Source organism: Anopheles cruzii, chromosome 2, assembly GCF_943734635.1.
Source record: "Anopheles cruzii chromosome 2, idAnoCruzAS_RS32_06, whole genome shotgun sequence".
NCBI classification, from domain to species: Eukaryota; Metazoa; Arthropoda; class Insecta; order Diptera; family Culicidae; genus Anopheles; species Anopheles cruzii.
This window is the reverse complement of record NC_069144.1, coordinates 9,384,772-9,407,367: the sequence shown is the minus strand read 5'-3', so window position 1 is coordinate 9,407,367 and position 22,596 is coordinate 9,384,772. Positions and strand designations below refer to the sequence as shown.

At 48.6% G+C, this 22,596-nt stretch overlaps 2 protein-coding genes across 2 annotated transcripts in view; both read left to right on the top strand.

Moving 5' to 3' along the window:
* The first annotated feature begins 16,418 nt into the window (after window positions 1–16,418).
* Window positions 16,419–18,560, top strand: LOC128277440 (uncharacterized). Its single transcript, XM_053015895.1, has one exon. It carries the CDS (start codon window positions 16,419–16,421, stop codon window positions 18,558–18,560), a length of 2,142 nt encoding a protein of 713 aa, XP_052871855.1.
* A 1,162-nt stretch (window positions 18,561–19,722) lies between these two features.
* Window positions 19,723–22,596, top strand: part of LOC128277438 (uncharacterized) — a gene marked incomplete at its 5' end in the record, with an annotated part of 28,350 nt that continues 25,476 nt past the window's right edge. The window contains 2 exons of the mRNA XM_053015893.1: window positions 19,723–20,024; window positions 20,082–20,486. Coding sequence (XP_052871853.1) covers window positions 19,723–20,024; window positions 20,082–20,486 — 707 coding nt within the window. The remainder of the gene's footprint in view (window positions 20,025–20,081; window positions 20,487–22,596) is intronic.

The following is a 22,596-nucleotide window of genomic DNA, read 5'->3' as shown; positions in this document are numbered from 1 at the left end:
GGAGGAAAATCATCACACCCGGGCGCGCACTTCCCGCTTCCGCTTGTCGGTCGAGAGAATTGATGGTGAAAAGAAAACCTTCATCTTGACGGACACTAATCGGAACTGGACGTTGTGTCTTTGGGCATATTTAAAAGGTTGGGAAGGCGTCTTTATGAAAGGTGCATTCCGGGAAAACTGATCCCAAATTCGAACATCGAAAGTCTTCGCCAGAAGAATGTTTTATGAAGGAATCAATAGTTTAGTCACTTTAGGATTGCAAATTTCCTAACTTCTTAAAGTGTTTCTTCATTCAATTTCGCTGGGCTTTTGGGGTAAGATCACTGTAATACAGGTTAAAGCAAAAGATATCTGGATTCGGCTAGGTTCGTTAAAATATCATTAACCAATTCCAAGAACTGCCTAAACAAATGCTTCCATCATCAGCATTGAAATCTATTTTCATAAATATACAGCCACTGAGGGCAATAGATAACATAAAAAGTTCGCTATTAATTAAATCAAAATAATGGTTGTGCCACATCAGAGCATAACATAATAACATAACATAACAGGACACACATGTTGGTGAAGACGGAAAAAGGTTCTTGGAATTTCGCCAACTATCCATCTTTTCACCCAACGTTTTTTTTTTATTGGAAGTCCAGTACCTTTACAAAGTTTCGTTGGATTGATATTTCTAAAAATTATAATCAGAGCGGAGTTATTTGACATTTCAATCTTTGGATCGTGATGGAACACCCTGTACAAACAGACAATCATTCTTATATGTCTAGACGAAGGTGAATTCCGGCCAAACAGCAGTACGATAATCGATTCACGCTTAATAATGGTGTGCGTTGGCTTGACCTTTAGCTCCAAAAGAATCCACCATCTAATGATCGGATTTCGTTGGAACTCTTCGGAAGTTAAAGTTGCGCTCCAAAGAGGCTCCCCTTACGTTTGCACAATTGGACACTCCTAAGATAAGAGGTCATTTGCAATACATCACCTCGTGGGTTGCAGAGTTAATCTACTTGAGAAACAATTGTATAATACCCTGATAAGATAAAGTTCTTATTAAAATCTCTTTCCGCTCTATCGCACTCCGTGTTTGAGTGTAGTATTTAATGTGTAAACTCTACCTGGCTACCTTAGCACTACTGCGCTGACCTTAAAGCCAATTTCATCAGCCTCTTCCCCTTAGGTCTTGTTGCCGCTGCCGGCCCACAAGACATTCCATCCCCAGTTTGATAATGCAATAAAGCGCGCTGCACAGGTTGTTGTGTTTTTTCCCTTGGCCTTCTGCCCGCTTCCGCTTTTCTGATTCTCTGAGAAACAGCACCTTTCAGGTTGCCGAGAAGCTGCCGCATTCTGCAAATTCATGCAAACGAGACACCCCTGCGATAGGAACGAGGGGCGCGCTAGGCCAGGCCCGGGTTGGGCTGGCTGGGGTTGATCGAAGTGCACCGAAAACCTGTCGACCTTTTCCTCTTCTGCGCTGTGTGTGCGCGGGAGTCTAGGACACTTTGAAGGCGGCAGGCAGGTGGTGCTCCTGTGGGGAGTTCTACCACCCATTCGCACACATCCCTCCGGAATGCCATCTACTGCTTTCTCTTTATCTTTCGCTCGCTCTCTGTCTCTCTCTCTCTCCGCCCGGGTATCGATCGAATATAAAGCGGACAAAAGCGAAGTGTAGAAGAGATGTGTTCTGTGGATGCACTTTTCTGTGCCTCTCGATGGCCACCGTCAGTCCCTTTATGTGAGCAGGAGCGCGGCGGCAGCAGCAGCCATTACATATAGTTTCTTTGCTTCGATTTAAATTTCCCAACCCAATGCTCTCTCTGTTTCTTTCTCTCTATCTCTCTGTCTGTCTGTCGACGGTGTGCGGCGGCAGGTCCCCAACATGATGCTCCACATGATGCTGGCTAGAGAGTCACCAGCTCTGCGTCTTCTCCGACGTGTGGTGTGGGCTAGACTCCGACCGTGGGCTCTCGGACAATGATTCCGGAGGCCGCGGGACCGGTTCTGGGTTCTGGAACGATCTTCTGCCATTTCGCGCTCGAAATGGGCTTTGCCGCCGGCGCGGCGCATTATTCATCGAAAAGTTTGCACGTGCAATTTCGGCTGCCAACAACACCGATTCCTGCCGCGATGGCTTTGATTGTCTGTCTGCGAACACTGCAATGCCAGCTTTAAGTAATGCCCTGTTCGAAGGAATCGATCAGCAGCTTCTCGAGGGACGGTGGAATTTTGGCAATTTCCTAATGCATTGTTTGGTTTGAACTTTCCAATTTTCCGTACGAAACAGTGTTTGATAGCGCCAGATAGTTAGATTGTAAATTGCGAGTCCGTGGACCTTTCGTGATCCCCAAAATATGCTTATTTCCACGCATGACGGCAACGTCACAACACTTCCCCTATCCGTTTTCCATTTATTATTTAATCCGCTCACTGTTTGTGGCCGACCGGGCGCGAGTCAGTGCGCCCCTGGGGCTGTTGGGTGTTTTTCCCGGTCCCGGTGAGATACAAAACTAACAAATCGAACTCCGCCGAGAGAGATACTTTGTGAATAAAATGCGTTCGCAAAAAGCGAGAGATATTTTCGCAGAAAATAAGATTAAATTTATGTGTTTGGTTGTGGCGATTGGCGAGAAACATTAGTCGCACACCGATCCGATGGCCGTGTCCTGGTGGAGGTCCGAAAGAAAGCGTAACATCATTTTTAACAAACGATAACCCACCAAACAGAGAGAGTGAGAGCGAGGAGAGGCTGGGTTGGTTGGTTTGGCTTTGATGTTGTTGCTGGCAAACCCTGGTCGCCGCAACACATTGCGACAGCAGCAATCAGCGCGAATAGCGAATCATGTCGCTTCTCGCGGCGACCCAGTCCTCCCACCCACGATTTCCCACGCGGCCGCCGGAAACGGTTTCGGCAATAAATAAATTTCATTTTCAACGAATTTCCACGAAATCGATTTCCAATGCAAATGAGTCTCGCGCTCAGTCAGCGGCTGACTCTGTACTCTCTCTCTCTCTCTCTCTGGTTTGGCGGTGATTTTCGTGCTGTTTTTCTGGTTTCCGATTTTGTTCCGAAAACGGAGCTTACACCACGCGTGCCCCGGAAGCCCCGTTAAATGACCGATACAGGCTGGTCGAATCGGATCATAATCATCCGGCTTAAAACATCCCCAAACGGCGTGTAGTCTCCGGATCATGGGCACGCAACGCCTCAAGTTTGTTAAAATCAATAATGACACTCGGTCGGCTCTGGACGCGTCGCGCCGCATCCCGGGGAATATGTGGTATGGTGGCGGCCGGGCGCACATATTGCCTTCGTCGAACCAACCCAAATCCCTACAACCCGATGGCGCAGCGAGAGAGCGAGAGGCTGCCCGACGGAGAGACAGAGACGAGAAAGAACTGAAATAAATTGAAGCAAAAGAAAAGTATGTACGGCAGCAGCAGCCCGGAGCAGGGTCCGTCGTCGTCGTTGGGGCCGCCGCCGGCAGACGAGACGACGGCGAAGAGTCGCTGGGCAGAGAGTGAGATGAGATGAATGGTGGCAGAAAAGATGGGTCGCCTTGCTATTTCGCCAGATGAAATGGACAAACCGGTGCAGAGTGCGGCGCGCGGAAAGGGAAGAAGTGCATCGCCGTCGATGCACTCTCTTCTCCTGCACGGATGCAACACACGGATCCGAAATAGAAGGCGCGCACTCGGGGCGAAAGCAAGAGGCCCTCTTCGTCGTCGTCGCCATCGTCGTCGTCGTCGGGGCTCCGTGCTTGCATTATTATTACTTTTTCTGTTATTTTATTTTATGTTCGGTGCGAGTTCTTCTGCGAGGCGGGTTTCCACCTGGATTGCTTCGGGAAATGTCCGCGTCCGCGTGTCCGTGTGTGTTGGTGCGCATTCTTCTCCGACTGGTTTCGACTGTTTTTGGAACAGAAAAACGATGGGCAAGACGGGCATTTTCACCTTTCCGGAGAGAGGAAGTTGTTTTATTCCCTTGCCGTCATCATCGCGGATGTTTGCGCGGCGGTCATTATGCTGTGACCGAATCCCATTCAATATTCAAGGTTCCCGGTCTTATCGGCTAAAGATTGTTTATCAACTCCCCAGTACAGTTTAAATGTAGAATAAACGTGGTGACATGAAAAAAAGACCAACTGCGCTAGAAGGAACTGTAGAAGGACAAACGACACGATTAATGTCCCAACAGAACGGCGGGTAGCGAGAAATGGAGAACATAAAAAATGGAAGAAAACTTTAAACCCATAAACGTCGATTGGTAACAAGAGCGAGCGAGCGAGAGAGACAAAGAAAGGGAGGGAAATAGAGAGCTAACGAAAGAAAGAGAGACGTTTTATCAGCAAAAAGTGTGATGGGCGTTAGGTGCCGCCGTTGGGATTATGTTGAAATTTTTCAATCATGTTATCGCCTCTTTAGGGCCCCAGAGAGAAAGAGAAAACAAGAGCGCAGGAGAGTTAAACAGAGAGAGAAAGAGAGAGCCATTGCTGCTATTTACCCGGGTTGAACACGAAGGGATTAGACCGCTCTGCGGATCATAACGGGGCGATGGCCACGATGGAACGATATGATCGGGCGTGTTGTTCTGTGACGCGCCGCACCAAACGGCGGATATGCGTGTATTTAAAACAACGAAACCCAACGATGAATTGGGACCCTCAAATTGGATCAACCCGTTTTGGAGACCCTTCATTATCGTGCTTTTCACCGAGAAGCCCACAAACATTATGCTCGGTACGTGCGCACACTCAGCGCAGCGATAAATAGTCGTCGAAAGAAAGTCCCAGCACCACCAACGTATTGTGTTTTAAGGCCCCCCCTAGCCGAGAGGCAGACCTTCTTCTGCCCTCCGGATGCCGGGGACCAGACCTTCCGGCGAAAGACGCCTCTTCTATGCACACGAACTGGAGCATGATCTGATGAAGCGCTTCACTCTCGGCGAACGAGAAAGGAACACAGATGCGACAGAGGGGTGTGTGTGTGTGAGCAGGCGGACCCTATCAGTTCATCAGCAGCAGCAGCAGCTCATCATTATCCTCCTGGCGCCCACTACCACCCTGCAAGGCCCTTGGGGCCAGATCCATCCATCCATCAGTGGCGATGCTCGAGCATTATTTGCACTGGAAACGATATTGAAAATGTTTTCCCAATTTCTCGGCCCCGAGCGCCACTGGAGCGGGAGATATGAAGGAGCTCCGATGGCCCTCGAGCCCTCCCCGGCAATCTAAGGCGGAAGTGTTGAAATTAGTTGTTAGAGAAAATGGACGGACCAATCGACTGGTTTGCGAAACACACTGGCGTGCACAAGGGTTTTACTGCGGTGCTTCCCGAAAGATGCCACAAAACCGTTTTAGGGTGTGTCTCGAGGTGATGCAATTGAAAAGTCGTTTAAAAATGGCTCAACGGCGGAAGCGTGCGTGTGTGTGTTTGCCGCCATCTTATCATCTCGCATCACGCGCGGTCGTCTCAAAGCTCTCCGGTGAAGAAGTCATCATCATCCGAGTAACGAAAGGTTAGCTGTGGTCCCCCGGTCGGTACACGCGGAACTTGTTTCGGAACCGAACGATGCTCGCGTTTTTTGCCACTGCTTTCCGCACCGGGCTTGGAGAGGACTCGATGACTCGTGTTACGATCTCGCCACTTGCTTTCTACCCGCTTCGGAACGCTTTCCTCTGCTCTTTGGCCTTCGCTCGCGGCGGGGACAACGCGCGTAATGTCGTTATGCAGAGCAATTACATTCCACGTTGAGCTCTCCGGGACTGGCCACGAATGCGCTCGGCGGCGAAATTATGCGTCCGCTAAGAGTTAAATAAGTTTGCACAGAATGTTAATCAATGAGCAGCCAAAGCCATTTGCTGACAACAACGTGGAATTGAGGTCAACAGTTATGTTGCGCCCAGCGTGTGGTTTTGATCCGGGAGAAGGCTAGATATTGAACTGACGGACACTACTCAGCTGTCACTACTCTCAGTGTGGCCGCCAAAAACAGTGATAAGATAACCACCATTATTTGTACCATAGGAGAGGCCTAGCGAAAGCTACGGAAACCGGCAACAACAACGCGTTGTGTGTCAATTGTGTTGTTGGCCGCGGGTGAGACAGAGAACCCACCAGACTAGGCGCGCGGACATAAGATTCTGACAAAGAACCCCCTAAACACTCGGGGGGAGCACCGACCGAATTCTCTTATGCTCGGCTTGGATCCCTTTCTGTGTGTGTGTGTGTCTAAAAATAACGGCCCCCAGCACATTGGAGCATTCTCTCTCGCGCCCTTATCGTTCCGCCTTACACCCCAGAGCATCGAGTAGTAGTTTGTCGATTATCTCGCGCTAATCGCGGGGAGTAACTCAATTACATTATCTCGAGTGCGCGGTGTTGTTGGTGTTTTATTGGTCTAAAGAAAGTGAACATCTAATATTTTTGATGAGTCTCTTTCGAACTTTAGTTTTTAATTATTAACTGTACGGCAACCCTACACAACAACGTGCGCAACACAACCCTGCCGCCAACTGACTGACAGCTGCTGTGTTAAGCTCGCGCCCGCGAACCATCACAGTAGTCTTTGCACCTAAATCGGTCACGAATTGGAGCAGCCATTTTGCTGTCTGGTCCCCCAAAGACGTAATTTACAAAAGTTTATCCCGCGTGTCACACCCGATTGCGCGATAATAGAATATTTAAGGTATTTGGGGTTTGACACCGAGTGTCATCGTGTTCGACATCTTTTTATTGCAGGCTAGCGATGGTTTTCGAGGCCGCGTGCGAGGCTGAGGTTTACACCGGAATTAAATATTCATCTTCCACCGAACGACCCGTCGACGCATTTTGGACTCGACTTTCTCTTTCGTTGTCGATTCGAATATGTTGTGTCGCGCTTTACCTTCGATGATGGTCTTCTGGCGAAGACCAGAAAGTCCACAAAACTTGAATCCACCCGAAGACTGGTTGACATATGGGTGTTCACCTTCGCAAAGGTTAAGCCCAGGCGGTTGGCCAGAGGATCACCACCAGAACCAGACCCCGGACCGGGTCGAGCACTCGGATCTGGTTGTTGTGCCGTATCGCTTGCACATTCATTAGGCTTTAACTTTGAACCTTTTATAAGGTGTGTGAATTAATTCTTGCCGTTTTTATTCGACATTTGTGACCTAACTACAACAACAAAACGTATGACTACTTTCATGAAAGTATTGTCCGTCGTTAGCTACTACTTTCTGCCATCTTTTAGGTAGTTCTTTGATGCCGTTTCGATAGAACTTCTTATCTTTAGGAGTGATCTACTCAGAGTCCCATTTTTCAACAGTTTCATAAGAAGTTAACTCCTGTGCTGCCTGTAACGGAACAAATACTAGTCCGAAAGAGCAACATTTGGACATTTTAGAGATAGGTTTTGACCGGTTTTGCGATAGGTTTTGACCGGTATCATGTCTTTTATCCCATTCTCGATGTTTTATGGGCAAAGCATTGCTTCAAATGCATTAATTGTTGTCGATGGGATTGTACATCAATAATTTTATTAGGTTCTGAAAGCTCATAGTGTACCACACCTTTCATATCCCACCATATGCACAGCATAACCTTTGCGCACTGAATATTTTGCGTTTTTGCTCACCAGGCCTTTTTGGGTTTAGAATTCTTGTAATAACTCCCCTTTTCATCATCAGTGACAATTCGGTACAAGAATCCTTGTTTTCTGCCGTTCAAGCAGAATTGAAAAGTACTCCCAGCTAAAAACACTTTATCAGGAACCAAACTCGACATTTTCGGATGCTTAAAACAGGTGTTGTTTAAACTTTTACCAAACATTCTATACTGCGTTAGATACGTAATGACAGTAGCTATCAAACACATATTTCATTTCAAAAAATTTGTTACATTTAGTGAGTAACGCCCCATCTATTGTAAAACGGCAAGAATTAATTCACACACCTAAAAATAATGCGAACCAGTTTTGTTGCCCTTCTTGTAATGGTTGCCTCTAACTATTGCTAAAACTCTGTGTCACTTTGTTGTATGTTGTGTCCCGGATTTTCTACTCTTTTCGGGTGCTTCTCGAATGCAGACACTCCGCGATGGTGAAGAAGGTGAACAGAAAAGAAAGTTAAACGCGCGTGGTTCAGCCGCCGGACCCGGGCTGGAAACCGGGTATTTATGTCGTATATCCGGCGGACTTCAATTATTCATATCTTCTGCTCACTTTCGTGACCCAGCACCACTAGCGGGAACGAGACGGACAGAGAGATAGAGAGAGATGGGCGGTCGGTGGTGCGTTACTATCGTTGGAGCGAAGCGCAGGATCCGGAAATCGATTTAACGAACTCAACAAACGTTACCCATCGCGCGGAGCTGCACTGTGTCCGCTGATAGCAAGCGGGGAGTATCTCTAGCCGGCCTCTAGCAAGGCCTACTAGTAAGAGAGAAAGAGAGAGAGCGAGCGATGTGGCGGATTCTTTTCCGTTGTTGTTGACGGAAGAGAGGAACGTGAAATACGAGGTTTGGCCGCGCGCAAGATTACGCCCAAGACTGGCGGCGGGCCAAGGGGGCGGCCAGGGTGTAGCCCCCCACCAATCATCGAGTGGGTAAATTGGGGTCCGTATTTGCTTAATTTGAATATTTTGTTCAACAACTACGCTCTTTTCTAGTACGCGTCGCGCGCGGGCCTCTATTGTTTCGAGAGGGCCTTCACTTGGAGTGGTGTTTTTTATTATTTAACAACAAAATGTTATCAACGCGACAACGACGACGACGACGACGAAGCCGCGTCACTATCAGGCGTAGAACATCCACCGCCGGATCCAAGTCGGAACGACACTCGCCAAATGGTGAAATGGAATGCAAAAATAATGAACCCATTTATTTGTTAAGAACTTTTGGCTCTAGCGCGCGCCCCGTTGTTGCTAAGTTTGTCACACACTGGCCACCCCCCTGGAGAGGGGCCGGACGCAGGGGGGGAACGCTAGTAGAAGCTCACTGGCGCACTCCCGGCTCGGTGTTACATAAAGCCGCCGCTGCCGCCGCCGCGTGTAGCATAAACCCCGAGAGTTGTCGAAGGCGAGCGAGCTCCCTGGTTGAGCCGAAACGAGACGGAACGGCCCATGGGCCCGGGCCTGGCATGCGTCAAGCATGGGCAGAATGAATGAATAGAAAGTGGAAATGTAGGTGACGGCGGTGGTGGTGGTGGCCGAACGGAGGGCGTCGGCCTTATGTACGCGTCGCGGCCGTGTGATGCAGGTATGCTGCTCTCTGTGCCTGGTACATAGAGGGCAAAGAGGCCCGGCCCGACACACACAGCACACATTTGCACATGATTGGGAGTGGAAATTAATGTCCAGAAAGAAGAAGAAGAAGGGAGCCGTGTGTGAAAATTGTTTGCGGAAAGTGCAGAACTTTTGCGCCCGTCGTCGGGTTTGATTAGGATCCACTTTAAAGTGGTCAAGAAATAGAAATGTGCGGTGATCAACTCCGAATGATTAATTTGCTAGCCTGTGGCCACCCAATCCCTTCACAAAGTCACAACATGGCCGCTGCTGTTTAATGGAGAGCATCATTTCTGAGGGTTCGCACCGAAAATGGGACAAACAGAAAGAGTAGTCATGCTTTATTATGTATGCGAGGCGCGCGCACGCCGCCCGTGCCGAAATTTATTCACTTTTGGCAAGTGGGCAGTCTTTCTTTTAATGTTGTTCCTTACGCGCGCCGGGCCTTGACAGATGCGCTCCACCGTCGTCTCAGAAATGGTCACGAAATACTCTCGGCCGCCGTTCGATTATTTTGCTCCGCTCGGTGCGGGTTATTTTCGATCGCGGGGCCGTGTCGCTGCTTTGGGTTAATGCTATTTGTTTCTAGCTTTGCACTTTTTTTTGGCAACAGTTCCAAACCATGATGATGATGATGATGATGATGATGGTGGGTTATGTTCGGTTCGGTCGGTTGGTCGGTTGGCCGGGTTGGTAGAATCGAGTTGATCGGTTTCTTGCTGCGTTCCTTTCTCCTCGGACTTTGTGTAGGGTCGTTATGCTGGGGCCCGGTCGTCGTCAGCGACTAGAAGAGAGCGAGAGAGAGACAGAGCGAGCGAGTGAAAAAGAAGGAGGATACAAATACCATAATAGTGAAAAATGGTCCGCCTTATGGTTCATTGTTGGCAAGTGTTCGGTGTGTCTAAAGCGCCGTTTGTGTCGCGTTGGGTGAGAGGGTGTTTGTGGCTTTAACATGGCGAAGGTTGCCGAATGCGCGCTTTTGATGTGCTGAAGTGCCTGTTTTTGGATAACTCTTAGGCGCCCTTCTCGAGCAATTATTTGCACAAAAAAATTATCGAAAACTCACTTACCTTAAAGGTTAACGATTGGCTACTTTTTAAATCAGGATTATTCAATCATTTATAAATCTTTAAAAATGTTATCCATTGCACGCTTTTTATATAAACCTTTAGATACACCGTTAATTTGTTACATGTTCTCACTTTTCCCCAAAAAAAAAAAACTATCCCATTTCCCTTCGCCGAAACATTTTTCCTTTCCCTGGACGGACTTTCGGAACACAAAACCGATCTGATTGGGAAACATTTCAAGCATAAATGGGAAACACAAACAGAAAATTAAATCTTTTCGTCAATGCGCCCCGCCACCCCAAGTGTGGCCGCGGGGCGTGTGGTGACGGCGCGCGCGAGGAGCCTGTAAATGGACAGAACAAAACCTTGAAACCTTGAATCGGACGCGCACACACACGCACACGGGCGTACGCGCTAGAGCGAGAGGAGCGAGAACGATTCGTCGTCGTCGTCAAACAGAGATTACTACCAAACGTGGCAATCCGCATTTCAAACCAGCCTCCCGAGATCGAACCAGCGAGAGCATGATGATGATGATGATGGCCAAAAGGGCAAACATTAAAAGACACACACAAAAAACCTGCCGCTGCTGCTGCACCGTTGGGAGCGGAGCGCGAGGAGGAAAAGGACGAAAGGCCCAGGGGTGTGTGCGTGCCTGAGCGGGATAGCGAAACGAAAAGGAAAACAAATCAAACGAATAATGCTCACTCTATCGTTGGCGCACTCGGTGTGAGAGAGAGTGAGAGAGCGAGTGTGCGAGCGCGTGCTTATGTTGCTCTCACTCTCATCTCATCTCGCGCTTATGATGAGATGTGTGATGAGCTCGCGCTCGCGAAGAAGAAGCGTTTTAAATCGACAAATTGGCTCTGTGATCCTCTCGAGGGGGTTTTCGACCTAACAAATAAGAAAAAGAGCAGAAAATGGAGGTGCCCCCCACAGCGGTCGCCACCGCCGTTGCAGGTGCGAGAGTCTGCGGCGACTAATTTCTTTCGCAATGCTCACTACTGGGTGATGGAATTTACGGAGCGTTTGGTTTGTGCGATTGAAACTTGCATAACTTCCCCCGGTTACAGTAAAAGGAGAACGGCATGTTAGATAGGATTCGATTGATAAATACACTGTCAAAGTCCTGACTTCCAACGCTCGCAACCCGCGCACGGTAAAGCATAAACAAACTCCCTGCGATTATTCGGTGAAAAATATTCTCATCCACAAACGGGTGCGTAATGCGAGAGACTCCGTGGTGGTGAGGTGAGAATGAGTTGGAAAATGAAAAATTATTTGCCGTAACTCAATAACCGAAAATAACCCACCACAACACAACACGGAACGGTTAAATATTGATAATTTGTGAGGCACAACCAAAAGAAGAAAAAAACGGTGAAAGGTAACACTTCTTTTGGGTAAACAAAGTCTCTCGCTTCGGGCGCGCTCTAGAGATCCGTTCTCGATCTCGATGAGGTAAGCAGCGCCAACAGTGACTCACGGTATGTAGCAAAAAAGGGTCTTTTAGTGCCTCTTTGCCTAGCCCCCACCCCCCGAGGTACGTCATAAAGGGACTCTTTAAGACCCGAGCATGTGCGCTGCCTGAACCCCGAATGCTTATCAACGGCCACTTTTATTGGGATGTGGCGAATCAAACGTGTAAGCCCCGCGCAACACCAACCTCGGTGTGACACCTTTTTTCAAGTTTAAACCCCTATTTTCACTACGCGGCTCACCGTTCGCGCCTCGCCTCCCACAGGACGGTGTGGTTCGTTAGTGATTTTTACGCAACCCGCCCAGAAACGTGACACTTTGCACTTTTCCGTCGAATGTGAGACATGTGCACACACACACCGACCGCGAATGCACCACGAACCGCCGGTGGCCAGGGGTTGGTGCGTCGCGGAGGGGACATGGAGACTATAAAAATAAACCACCTTTTAGAGAGATGCTGCTGGTGGTGCATTCTCGATGATCAATTTTGTTGCCGTTAGACGGAACGAACATTTTACGGAAAGGTTGAGAACATTAGTGGCAATTTATTTTAAAGTAGTTAATATAGGGTTATTTATTTTCTAGTTTAAAAAATGGACTTTAAAAAAGGCATTAAGTTTTATGATTTAAACGAAATGTTTGTGTATCATAAAGTTTGTAATTTAAAATGCTCTCAAGTTGCAGGCTTGTCAGCATAAGCACGATATTTTGCGTAGCCCCACAAAAAGTGCCCCAGATGCGGCTATTTTGCTTGTTTTGGTAGCTGCCAAGTAAAAAGTTATCCTCGTCGCTGAAGAAAATTTTGCTGAAAAAATGAGCTTTTTCGAATCCCCATTTTTGTAGTAAGTTTTAATAATTGTAACACATTGTTCTGTTGTTGAGCGATTCATTTACTACAATGGCAGACATTCAACTAAAAATTTGACAAAATGTAAAGTGCCAGCCCTGTTATTTCGAAACTACGAAATGCATAAGATATTGTAGTTAATGTCTAAAGGTGACGAATGAAGGTGAATCTTTTGCATAAAAATGGAGTAGTAAATAATGTTAGAAGACGCTTTACCAACTTTAGAGAGTAATTTTAAACCACTTTGTAACTCTAACTAACAGTTTTGTTTGAGGTTGTTCTCTGTTTTGCTACCTTTTGATGATTTTTCATTTTCATTATTATTTTTCTACGTGTTTCGCCATTTGAATGGTGTTTACCTATTTCATTTTAAGTTATCAATATTCTTGATATACTTTGTAACTCCCCTCCCCCGCGTGTCCGGCGTTTGTGCAAAGTTGCACTCGCTGCCAACCACCACCTGCTGCTGCTGCACCACACACTTCACCAACCGACCGACCGAATGCAGCGCTACATTTGCGTGTAGCAGCGCCGTTTGGCCGGATTGTTGTTTTGTGTTGTTTTACGCGAGTCTACCCTTGGGCGGGGGAGCGTCGTGGGGCGGGTGCTTGTGCCCTCTTGCCGCTCATCGACGAAGACACACACACACACTACACTTCGCTCGCGCACGTCTCAGGGTCGCGCGCGCGCTTCTTGCTGGACCCTCTCGCTTTCTGCCTTCGATTGGCTGGTGGAGCTCCACGCCGGTGCCCCGTTCCGGCCGAAACCGAGAGGGGCCTCTGGTTACGCATTTAAGACCCCATAAGGGATCTTCTTACGCGAAGATGACAGAGAGATAGAGAGAGCTAGCGATATAGAGACGGCGATGATGACTCCTCTCAGGGGCGAGGCGGCCCAGGCAGGCAAGCCCCCTTAGCCACGGGTGATGAGTCTCTGTCTCTCGCTGTGTGTCTCTACCAATATGTCAATTTTTTAATGAAGGTTAGGAAACAGGAAGAAGAGACCCACCCAGAGAGACTCGTGAGAAACGATGACACTCAAAACGTAAACGGGTAAATCTTAATTAATCGAAACCACCTTTGGTTGGGTTCGGTTTGGTCTTCCTTCTTTCGGCAAATGATTCATTGTTCCATTGTTCTCCGTCACTTTAGTTCCACTCGTTTCATTCATTTTGCGATGCTTTTTGACGATTTTCGTGAAATTGTTTCATTTAAAATTCATTCCATTTGTTTGAGTTTTTGCCAAATTTATGTGTTCATGAATTTGCTTTACCTTCCGTGAACAGGGACACCTCACAGAGTTTCACTTTTTCTATATTATTAATCAATTATGTAGGCTCTCCACCCAACATAGGCATGCATAATGATGGGCGTCATGCACGCCTTGGGCCTTGAGCTTTTATTGTCCCTGACTCGCCTGTTGTCCTTCGAAGCATCGCCCCCAAAAACGCATTGCCCTCACGCGTCGCCCCGGATAAGAACAATTTAAAGCCCAGCTTTTATTGACGCAATTTTCTCGGATCCACACCCGGGTGAGAGTTGCAGTGGAGCATGTTTTGTTGCGCGGGGGGTCATAAATCAGGGCGAGTGCAATCGATGCAGTTACGGCTTTAAAAAGAGACCGAGAGAAACGAGAGAGCGCCCGAAGGGGACCACCGTAAACGGGCGAACGATGAATTTCCAGAAACAATCCGGGCGAGAAATAAAATCACTGTGACGCGTCAACAAATCAAGCAACAAATGACCGATTCCTAGCACACACACACACACACACAGTCACTCGGAACATGCAAATTGCAACTTCTGCCGCTGGCCGCTGGCTGGTGTGTGGTGAAATATCGTTTTTTCGCTTCACTTTTTCTTCGGCTTCTCTCGTTATGACTTCTCGCGGCCGTCCGGCCAGGATCGATTATGCATTGTGGTGGCAAACACAATTGTTTTGACTAATTGGCGTGTTAACGCGCTCTCTTCCGCTCTCTTTGGCTTGCGTGGCATTTAATTGTAAAATTGCTTCTCGATAATGGATGAGTGAGATCCGCACGGACTCGCCCGGGCGGATTATGATTACAACCCGGGCCGCCCGCCAAGCTCAGTTGGTCTGTTTTGGTGTTTGTTTGCGTTGCGCGTGACGTGTGTCCGTCCGTCTCGGGGGCCGTGTGTTGGTGCGTATCGTATCCGCTTCGTTTGTTCGCGCGGATCGCGGTCAAGGGTCCAACTGATAGTGTTTCCGTTCCGTTTCTCTTTTTTTCCGCGAGCATATTAGGAAAATCATGTTTAATGAATCGGGTTTTGTTTTGTTGCGGAATTTTTAACTGTTTGAACCGGTAACCGCTTTGAATTACAAGTTTTTGTTGTAGCTTCTGGAATGGTGTAATGTCACTAATGAATACTTTCATGAGCAGTTTCATGCAAATGAAACGGCTTGCAATGTTTTCATTGTGTCTCATTTCTCAACTCCAAGTATTTTCCCGCTTCAAACTTTATTAAAAGAATTTAAAAATAATTGAATTATTGATGTAATTGTTTAAAGTTGCTCGATCGCGCCACCAGAACCGATGCGCCGACTGATTTATCAACCGATCAGACGGGTTAACAGTGAAACATTGCTCACCGCAGTTCTTGGAGCAGCAGAGCTCCTCTTGCCCGCACGCGCAGACCCGCCAACGTGGCATTGCAACATTGTCTCGGGGTTCGGTTCGGCACCAATAGTTGCTCAAGAGCTCACGATCACCACCACCACCACTATCGATCGATTGCGTGCCTTCGGGCCGCGGACCGTCTGAGACGTTGATCGACCATTTTCAACATAACTAGCGCCGTTCTAGGGTAAATATTAATTTATGCGACAAATCGCCATCGATCGGCCGGAAATTGGATGCCCTTCACTCGTCCTGCGTGGTGATGAGATGCGCCCGCACAGATGATCATTTGCCAATGGTACGACGTCTGGCTGGCCTTAAGACTTAATGTGTCACAATTAGTCTTAGGAAAGGACACACACCAGGGTAGAAGTAGACCCGAATCTTTAGCGCGCAGCGCGCAGTACGAAAAGACGGCAAGCAAATGTTCTGAATTTTTAAGGGGCGTGAGACCGTCTCTCTCTCGAAAATTGAAGAAATAAAGAAATTCCGAATCGCAAGGTAGGAGAACTAGCTCGGTACACGAGGTACAAGGAACTGTTAAAGACGCTTCAGGACTCTTAAGGAGGTTGATAAATGAGCGTGTTCGGAGGTAGAAGAAGATCTCTCGATGCTGGATACGATTTAAGGAATGTCTAGACATCGAGTCCATTTATCGATTCCTACATTTTGTTGTAAAAGCAAAGGATAATGACGCGTGTAATACCCTGAAGCGATTAATCGTCCGAAGGGATTAATAAATCGTTTCTCGCGCAGAGTCTTTGCTCTGCCCTGCCTTGATGGCCAAGATTCTCGGCGCCAAGTTTTCGTGGAATCAGACTGTGATCTGTGACGAACTAACAAATAGCCTTGTCAAGCGAAAGGTACACAAAACTCCCTTCGAAGCTACCGAGGTAACAAATCGGGCATTGAATTTTAATGTACATCGAACTGGAGCTCAAAATTGGGCTGTGTCCATCGGCGACGAGGACTACGACGACGCGTACCCGACGTGCTTCTGAGGGTTAATGGGTTCTCGTAAGCCATGGGGTAAACAGTTACGGGGCCGTGGCTGAATTCTTATAAAATAAGCTATCCATTTGGCGACCACCAACAGTTGGCCCTTTGACGCGCCGAGGATGCGTCCGCCGCTACTAGCTGTGCTCTGCTGCGGCGTTCTGTGGACTCAGGGTGCGCCAGGATACGTGATTTCGCGTCGTTTGTCACCGGGCCAGCGAGAGCTGACCAGCGCCGAAGCCACCGGAGAATCATCGGAGTCGGAGAATTGGTACGATGTGGCAAGCGCGTCCGAAGAAGAAGCAGAACAAGAAGGAGTGGACAGTGTCCGGGCGGGTCTGCAGCGGTTGCGCGCGGAAAAGATGATCCTGCTGGAGTTGTACTATCTGGTGAAGGTGCTGCGGGCCTACCGCCGGCCCTGGACTCCCGCCAGTAGCCCTCTGTTGGAGCAGACGGTTGCCCGGTTGATGCAGGACGATCTGCTGGAACGGCTGGAGCACACCCTGCGGCTCGATAAGCGGCTACGGGTGCTGCAGCTTATCGGCACGTACGAGAACTCGGCCCAGGAGCGCTTGGCGAACGACGAACGGTTGCTGCTGCCGGTGTTGGTCCGAACGCTGCGCAAGGTGCTGACCCTGAAGCATCTCGGCGGTGGGCTGCAGATCAACGACAAGGACGATGTGATCGGTGGGCTACAGCGTGGCAAGCAGAGGCAGTGGCGTGAACTGTGCGACGCGCTGGAGGAAACACTGGTGCTGACGCGTCCGGTCAGTGTTCCCAGTGGGGGGTTCCAGGTCGACAGCGTGGGCAATCCCTGGAGTGTCAATCCCTGGCCTGAAGAAGTGGGCCATCCGGAGGGCTACCAGTGGGCCGACGTCCTTGAAGGTGGCCACACTAAAGTTCCGCTCGGGTGGAGTGATGCTTCGAACGCCGAATGGGATAACCAGCAGCCGCTGGAGCACCTCAACGAAGTGCCCGATTTGGACGGCCTCGTCGGTGATCAGTATGAAGTGCACGACGGCGACAACATTCCACCGGACATGACGCTCGCATCGGTGTACGATCACGATCATCATCTGGACGGCGGCGTAGTCGACGAAGAGTCCGGCTCGGTGCCGCCGATCGGTGAAGATATGGTGCTACAATCGGTATTGGATCATGGCCACTCTCTGCGCGAACTCGCATCGAAAGTAAAGGAGGAGAAGGCTCCCGAGGTAGACATTCGGATCGGTTCAGATGACGAGCGGAAGCCTGATGAAAGCTTGGACCCCTCGGCGGCGGTGGCTCCCACGGAAGACATTGGCCCTCTCATAAACAACGAGGACGAAGATGAGTTTGCCTGGTTGTACGAGAATCTGCCCGAAGTGGACGGAGGAGACGAAAGCGTGACAACTGAAAGTAGCTCCTCGTCGACGGAGCCGACGGCCGAACAGCAGTTTGAGCTCGACGCGCAAGCAGCAGGACTGACCGCTGATCTAGAGGGGCAGGACCAGACAGCGGTCGGCAGTGGCGAGGACGAACCCAAGCACATCGACGAGAGCAGACGATCCCGGCCGAACCAGCAGGTGCCGGTGGTCATCATTCAGCAGCCAGCACTGCAAACTCCAGCGCCGGTAACGGTCCGCGTTCCGGTCCGTGTTCCGGTTCACGTACCGGTGGAAGTGCCCGTCCGCGTTCCGGTGCCCGTTCGTCCCATCTCGAACTTTTCGCCGGTGCCGGTCCGCGGCTCGTCTGGTGCGGCCGCCCGACGACTGATTGCGGTCGAGTTGGACAAATTTTTGCTGCTCGTCGAAGAGCTTTCCGAAGTGAACGGGCTGGCCCGGGAGTTTGATCGGTCCGATCGACTGCGGATGATCGGATGGGTCGAAGAGGACTACTCCCCGACGACCGGGCTCGATCAGCGCTACTTCATCGATGCACTCACCAAGATGTTGAAACGCAAGGAGCTGCGGCGGGGCTACAACCGGGTGTTGCAAACCCTCGATTACCTCCAGTCACAACTCGATTCCCGCGAAAGCACGCGCGCCGAGGATGACTACTTTGCGCGGAACTACGGCACAGGCAGTAGCGACGGTGATGGTGATGGTGCGGACAGTCCACCGGCACCGGTAACCGAAAACGGGATCGATCCGCGAATGCAGCCGCCAGGAAACGAAGAGGGGGAAACGGAAGAGCCATCGGCTACTCTAGAACCGGACACCGCGAGGATCGCTGACGACTTGCCGAAGGAAGAGGATTTGAAAAGTAAAGACGACGACAGCTAACGGCAACGGCACTACGGTGGTGCAGCGGAAAACGACGGAAGTCGACCGGCGGAGGGTTTCGTACGTGAAGCGCAACTTTTGGAAGTGGATCGGGGCGCTCGTGGACAGGGTCGTGTCTTGACAGGATTTTGATGTAAAATGCGGAATGTGGAATGTAAATAAAAGAATTGAGTAAATAAAAGAACAACTGAACTGAATTTCCGCGGGCTACGTATATTCGATTTTCGATGCTACTCATGTCACTGTCATGTTGACAAGTGATCAGTCAATTTTTGACAGCTGTTTTGCTTGCTCGTGTTTTGATTCATTTTTTGATTTTTGTCTATTCCAAAAAATGGATCAAAGAATCTGTATCAATTTTTGTATTTGTGACTTTTATGAAATATAGAGTGCAGAAGCATTCAGAATGTTGACTGTGGCCTATGTTGAAGCTATTATGACCTAAAGCAGCGTTTATCGGTGGTTCAAAATGTTCCTAGAAGGCCGAGAAGATGTGAACGACGAAGAGCCAAATTTCGACGGTCGTATGTGAACAGTTTTGCCTACAGTTTTCTACGATTGCATCATGAGTTGTTGCCAAAAGATAGAACGGTCAATAAAGAAGGTCAACAAATCACAAATAACACCTGCAAGTTATGCGCCATTTGCGATCCGTCACAAACGCCCGAATTTGTGGAAAGCCCAAAATTGGCTCAAACATCATGGTTTCTGCACGAATTTTCGGCCAAAACAACACACTAATGATGTCAAAGCCACGCTATTCCCCAAATCTGGCCCCCCTGTGATCTTTTCTTGTCCCGGAAACTGAAGGGGGCATGAAAGGACGATGCTACGGTAAAATTTAGAAGATAAAGATGTCATCGAAGGAGCTGAACAAGATCACAAAAAACGGATTTTTTTAAGTGCTCCGAGGATTGGAAAAAGGCTGACACAAGTGTATAGTATCTGCTACAGATTACCTTTAAAGGGTACAAAGTAAAAATTCATGACTAAACCTATACACGAAGTCACGATTATTTTTTTTAACAGACCACATAGTCGCTTGTAATGGGTCGAATCAACAGCGGGGGTTTGGGTTGGGACACTACATGCCATAATTCAGGTCTCGATACCGTCCAGCAAGCCGATCTAATCCGATTCGCTATTTCTCTTCTCTGTTATCCTTCAGGTCGTCGGTGGACCCTGCGGCTACCATGGCTCGTACACCTTCTACAAGGGTCTCAAAGTGTCGTTCGGGTCGTCGCACGGAGCGGAACCCGGAGCGGCCTGCGAGAGCAACAGTACTGCCACCAGCACTACCTCCAGCAATGGCACTGCTTCTTCCGTCGACATTCCTAGTAGTGGTGGTTGTGGTGGTGGTGGCGGCGATGGCACAGAACCGGAAAAGCCTTCCGAACGGACACAACACCACCAGCGGGAGGATAAGGGGTCGCCACAGCAGACCGAAGGTGCTGCGGCTGGCGAGTGTAGTAACCAAACCAATATCACCGCCGCCACTACTATCAACAGCAACAACAACAGCAACAACAACGGTGTTATCAGTAGTAATGCGGACGCCGCCGTCGGCAGCAATGTTAGTGTTAGTAACGGGAAAGACGGCGGTAGTGGTGTAAGTGACAATAGCAGCAGTAGTGCGTGTGTGAACGGGAGTGGCAATAGTAGCAGTAATAGTAGTAATAGTAGCAGTAATAGCAATAGTATTAGTAGTAGCAGCGGCAAAAGTCAAAATGGCAATCAAATGCCAAAAGTGAAACAGATGCAACGAAAATGTGTTACCGAAGCGTCGGGTGGCGGCGGCGGCGGCAGTGGCAGTGGTGGCACCGGTGGTGGTGGTGGTGGTGGTGCTGCTGCCAACGGCACCCGCGGAGGCAGCATTAACAATAACCTGTGCGGGGGCATGATGGCCCCGGCATCGGTCGATCGAGAGTAAGTATCCCGATTTTAAACATTCTTTACAAAGTGTTTTCCACTCATTCTTGGGATTCGTATTAAACCTGGGCTGAGATGGGTTTCGGGTGTAAATTTTCTTGCTCCCCCCCCATCGTTAAAGCGGAGCGCGACTCCTCTGCGTAACCCTCGCCCCTCGTTCGCTCGAAAAAGGGCTAGTTTTCTGCCTCATTAAACCTTTCACCGAGCGGGCGCGCCATCATTCGCTAATCGAACTCTGGGCTGTGTGAAAGACATTCTCAAGTGCATAAATCAGACCAAGAGAGCGCTAGGCGGGGTGGTATGCGTGTATTTGGCCCCCAGGATCTCGCCCCCTTATTGTCGACCAACGAATTGTGCGCAATGCTGTTGTGGGGGCCCGCGCAAACACACGTAACACATGGGCCGGAAAGTGCCGAGTCTAAGAAAGAAAACGTAATCGCCATCAAGAGCCACACAATCATTTTAAGAACGATTTATCTTTGCTTTTAAATAGGCCCCTGAGGACCACTCGAAGCTCAAATCATGTAGTTTTCGAGTTCGATAGTCGATGTGTATTACATCACGCACATCCCAAAAGATCGAGGCCCTAAGATTTCCACTGAGGTGACGATCATTTTATTCGGAGTTTCTGCATTTCAGTTACAGTCTTAGGCGTGGACGTGGACTATCTGAACATTTTTCCGATACGCATTTTCTGAGAATATGTTGTCGCTTTTCTGAGGTGTGTCTGAGGCCGTCTAAATGTTCGGGTTTGTCCATAACCGAACATTAGTATTCTTCGCGAATACGTTGGTGATAAACTGACCGTCTGTTTTGATTGCGCACGTCGGAAGTAATTGGTGTAACTTATCGACAGTAGACTTTCGAAGACACTTGCGCGAGTTCATCAAGTTCAATCGCTCGAGCCGAGGGAAAGTTTCCGGCAGCCGAAGAAGGTCATCTTCATCGTACTATAAAAATCAGGAAAAATATTATTAATATTAGTTGATAAGAAGATCCAAATTTTAATACCTAATTCACAATGATCGCCTCATACGATTCACTTACTTGATAACGGAGGCGCAGTGTAAGGCGGCGAACTTTGTTTCGAGGAACGATGCTGGTAAATAATCCGTGTCTAGCAACCAAGTCTAATTCCAAATACCCAAGATACCGTAACCGGTCGATTCCGGAGAGATAATCGCGCGGTACCTGAAAAAGAAAGACAAACCGAAATTACATGGCACTGGCATGACAATCGATGAGTCTTCTTACCTTTCCTGAATATGTCAGACACAAACGAGTGAGTTGTAAGAAATTGATGCAAATGAAATGAGCGGCCTTATCACTCATTTTGAAAGACCCTAATTCCAAACACCTCAACTGCGGTGCAATTTTGAAAACATCCTTGAGGAATTCAAGCGTGCCTTCGTGATCAAAGTCTATCAAATCAATAGACAAAGATTGGAGCGAGGTGAGCGGTTCACATCCGAGAAAAATGGATGTGTCCAGATTTTTCAACCTTAGATGCTGCAAGAAAACACAACATTGAATATGATTACGTTGGAACAGAAGGTCATACATTATTACATGCTTACCTTCAGCTCAGGCAGTTGCGCCAGTGATTCAAACGATCCTGGTTCACTGTTTCCTGGTTCAAAATCACGAAGGAAACCTATGATTTCTAAAGACGTCAACTTTTTACTGTGGTTCGTGATGTCCTTAACTAAGGTTTTAGACAGGTAAATGTCTTCGAGGCGAAGAAGCCGCAAAGAGGCGTTTCTTCGAAAAAACTCATGGAGCTTAAGTAAAGAGTGTCGTTGAACGAATGTTACATATCCATCCCAACCAAAAAACGATCTTATTGACAACTCCTCTAGAAGAGGGAATGTTATTTCGCAAAAGCAATTCCATGCATAGTCTTCATGGAAAGTAACATCAACTTGCTGTAACTGGCCACTTAAAAGTCTCCACTGTTGCAAATGGTACACAGAACAATACATTTGCAGACTTTGTAAAGAAGGGGCGATCGTATGCCAGGGAAGTGCACGTTCTGGAGGATTATAGTCGATCACCAAGTGTTTTAACATTTTCATAACCGGAAGCGGTTTAGTCTGTTTGTTCCTTT